Source organism: Thunnus maccoyii, chromosome 15 (assembly GCF_910596095.1).
Source record: "Thunnus maccoyii chromosome 15, fThuMac1.1, whole genome shotgun sequence".
Lineage (NCBI taxonomy): Eukaryota > Metazoa > Chordata > Actinopteri > Scombriformes > Scombridae > Thunnus > Thunnus maccoyii.
Genome location: NC_056547.1, coordinates 6276647 through 6279888, shown reverse-complemented (window position 1 = coordinate 6279888; position 3242 = coordinate 6276647). Strand labels below are relative to the sequence as shown.

The 3242-nt window shown below is 36.3% G+C and overlaps 1 protein-coding gene across 1 annotated transcript in view; it reads right to left on the bottom strand.

Annotated features, from left to right (window-relative positions):
* Positions 1–2346: 2346 nt before the first annotated feature.
* LOC121913481 (major histocompatibility complex class I-related gene protein-like) overlaps positions 2347–3242 on the bottom strand; it is a 15635-nt gene continuing 14739 nt past the window's right edge. The window contains exons 5-6 of the mRNA XM_042436134.1: positions 2585–2690; positions 2347–2368 (exon numbers count right to left, since the gene is read on the bottom strand). Coding sequence (XP_042292068.1) covers positions 2347–2368; positions 2585–2690 — 128 coding nt within the window. The remainder of the gene's footprint in view (positions 2369–2584; positions 2691–3242) is intronic.

Sequence of the window (3242 nt, the reverse complement as noted above, 5' to 3'; positions counted from 1 at the left end):
TTTACACTTTTCAGACAAATCTTAATTATATTGTTCCAGAAGGTTTATAAAATTGTGTTGCATTGCATTGAATAAGATCAATATCAGCGCAGATATTGATCCAGTGTATCACACTGGTGTATCACTAACAACTAACACCAACACACACAAAAAACATGTTTTTATGAAGATCATTTTTATGTAGTTATGTTTTATGTGTCACAATCATGGGGTTGTAGTTTTCTGCAGTTATGTAATCATATGTCTGTCTGTCTCTGTCAGTAAGTTTTTGTCTTGACGCCTCTGTTTTTATACTGAAAAGCCTTCAGTTAGTCTGTGTTTGGTGTAGGTTGTCTGGTCCAGACATGTTCTCCATCTCACACTAGGTAGTTTTGATGTTTTTGTGATGAATGTCTCTATTGATCCAATTTACCAAACTTATTTAGGTAATATGTTACGTAAATCCATTTGCACATTTTATGTGCGTTTCACATTTTGTAATATGAATGATTTCTCATCTCCAATTGACATCTGAGCTGAGTTAAACTTTATATCATTAACCTGACTGTGGGGACTTCAAGAGGAAGTGGTGAAGTCCAAGACTGTCTGAGATGTTTGTTTTCACTGACAGATGCAACAACTGCATTAAAAGTTTCTGAATGACATGAATGACAGTTTCTGCTGACATCGACACAACACTGATATTAGTGAAATAAGACAATATTGATCTATTAGCCTGTCCAGAAATTTTAACTGTCTCCTACTGTAGATCTGTTGAAAATATAAAACAGTGGGAAAGTTATTTAGTCCTACAGTTTAATTTTAACTTTAACTGTATTGTTCTGATCTTCCATGGAAACAGGCTGTTTGTAATTATCTTGATTTAACTGTTGAAAACTCTTTGTTATGTTGGTAAGGAAACGCTCTGGCAGCTGTTTCTCTGTGGTGACCTCACAGCTGAGACATTAGGGAAAGACACACTCTGAGTCACAATGATCAGTATACTTCTTCATCAACAAACGAAAATATGTGGTATGTGTATGTGTGCGTGTTTGTGTATATGTATAATCAATTTAGCCATATTTGCAATAAAGTACATCTGTCAGATTAATTAGGTGTCAGAGGAACCTTAATTAATCCTCCAACACCAATAATCTGAGCATTAACAAAAACCTTACAATAATATCAACATTTATCAGCCACACGACAAATACAGGACATGTGAAGATGACAAATGTATAAGATACAAATATAAGCTCTAAGAAGTGTTAGGAGCAATTTGATGTTAAGTATCTTGCCCAAGGACACATCGACATGCAGACTGGAGGAGCCGGGAGATGAGCCGCTGATTTTTCCAATTAGTGGACCTCCTAGCCGCCCCCACAATGAAACAAACAGAAGAACAAAAACTAAGTTTTTTCAATCGTGGCCTAGTGCAGAATCTTCATTAGTGTTTCTGAAATGAAACTGTCAAACTAATTGTTAGTGAAAGCATGAGTAGTTGAACATTTAAAGTTTTAGGTTTGACTCGCGTTAGAAGCAGAGGTTAAAGTGCTGAGTATCATCATGTCTCCCATAAGTTGACTTAATGCTTATCATCATCAAAGACAGTACATCACATGACTAACTGATATGAATTTGATATCTGAAGACAAAAGATGCCCCACTGGAGTAACGTTGTGGCTCTTTGGTGTCTGGTAGCTGCTGCAGTGATTCATCTCCACCAAAGGTTTGAGGAAACAGCTGGACAGCAGCATCAGTCCTCTCCAGATGTTGTTACTCCTGCAGTGGAGGATTCACATCAACATTAATGCTTCTATCAGCTCTCAGATAATCTTCACAGACATCATTCTTCACTGCATCCACTGACGACCTGAAACTCATAAATCTGATCTATGAATTCACAGAGTTACGAATAGAAAGGAACCTGGACTTATTAGTGGTCATATTATATGTATGTTTGATTTTAGTCCAAAATATAAAAAAAATTAATTAGTATTACATTAAAACCTCAGTGTCAGCTGTTTCCTGCAATGATACTGGATCACTTGACTAGGAAATTCTGTCAAATCAGAAAAAACAGTTTTTTAACAAAGACAGACTTTCAGTATATTTATGAGAGTATTATATCAGTATACTGTAGCTAGTTTCAGGAGGAGCAACAGAGAGATTCTTCATACAGTATCTGCACAGTGTTGATGACATGATGAAATACTGTGATCAGTTGAGAGCTGCATCTCTGACCTCAGAAATTTCAAAGGATGATGGGTCTGAAGCTATAAAAGAAAAACAAGGTGTCAGTAATTCAATTCAAACTTTTAACTGCATTTATTTGTAAAGAGAGAGAGAGATAAACTGACATAATACTCACAGTTTGCAGGTCTGAATCCTGAAATACAGATGAGAGATTACAATATTTAAAAATTTAAAATGTCAGAATTTATGAAAGCAAACAAAGAAAACACTAATAAATGTTTTATAGAAACACTGTATTAATTTCACTCATTTCTGCTTTTTAAGTTACTGAACATCAGCCAGGTTACACTGTTATTTGTTGTTAAAATGGCTTGATGATGAGTAAAAGTATGTTTGTCTCTCACCATTATCTCTCCTTCTCCAGATGAAGACTCCAGTGATGCAGACTGCCAGGAGCAGCAGCAGTCCTACAACACCTCCAATAACAGGACCAGCAGGGAACTCTGAGGGAGAAACTGAAACCAGAACAAAACATTCACAGTGCATCAAGTGCATGCCAATGCATTTTTGGTATTTTCACCTATAATAATGTATGATAATCATACATCATTATTTACAGCCACATTTGTTGCTTTCATCCCCTTAAAACACAGGACTTTCCCCGTCGTGACACACAGACAGTTTGGGAATCCTGTGAGAGTTTTCTGCTGAGGAAACTTATTATTGTCCAGGATGTGCAGAGTTGTTAATATGAGTACAGCAGCTCAATTATACTGTCAAAAGCAGATGATGTCTCTTTCTAGGTGAAATTAATGTTACTGGACATGTTGATGTGATGGTTTAATTTGGCATCATAATAATTCATACAATGATCATCTGCAGGTGAAAACCACCTTAGAGCTTCAGACCTCTGTGTGTCCATCCTGTGTCTATGTTGTACCTGTTCCCCGTCTTTGTTGTATTACAACTTTTGTGTCTTTGTTTTTGTAATACTAAAGCTTTGTTCTTTATGTTTTTCATCCTGTCATCTTTGAGTTGATCACCCTGTCCTCCCTGAAAGCTCTTGC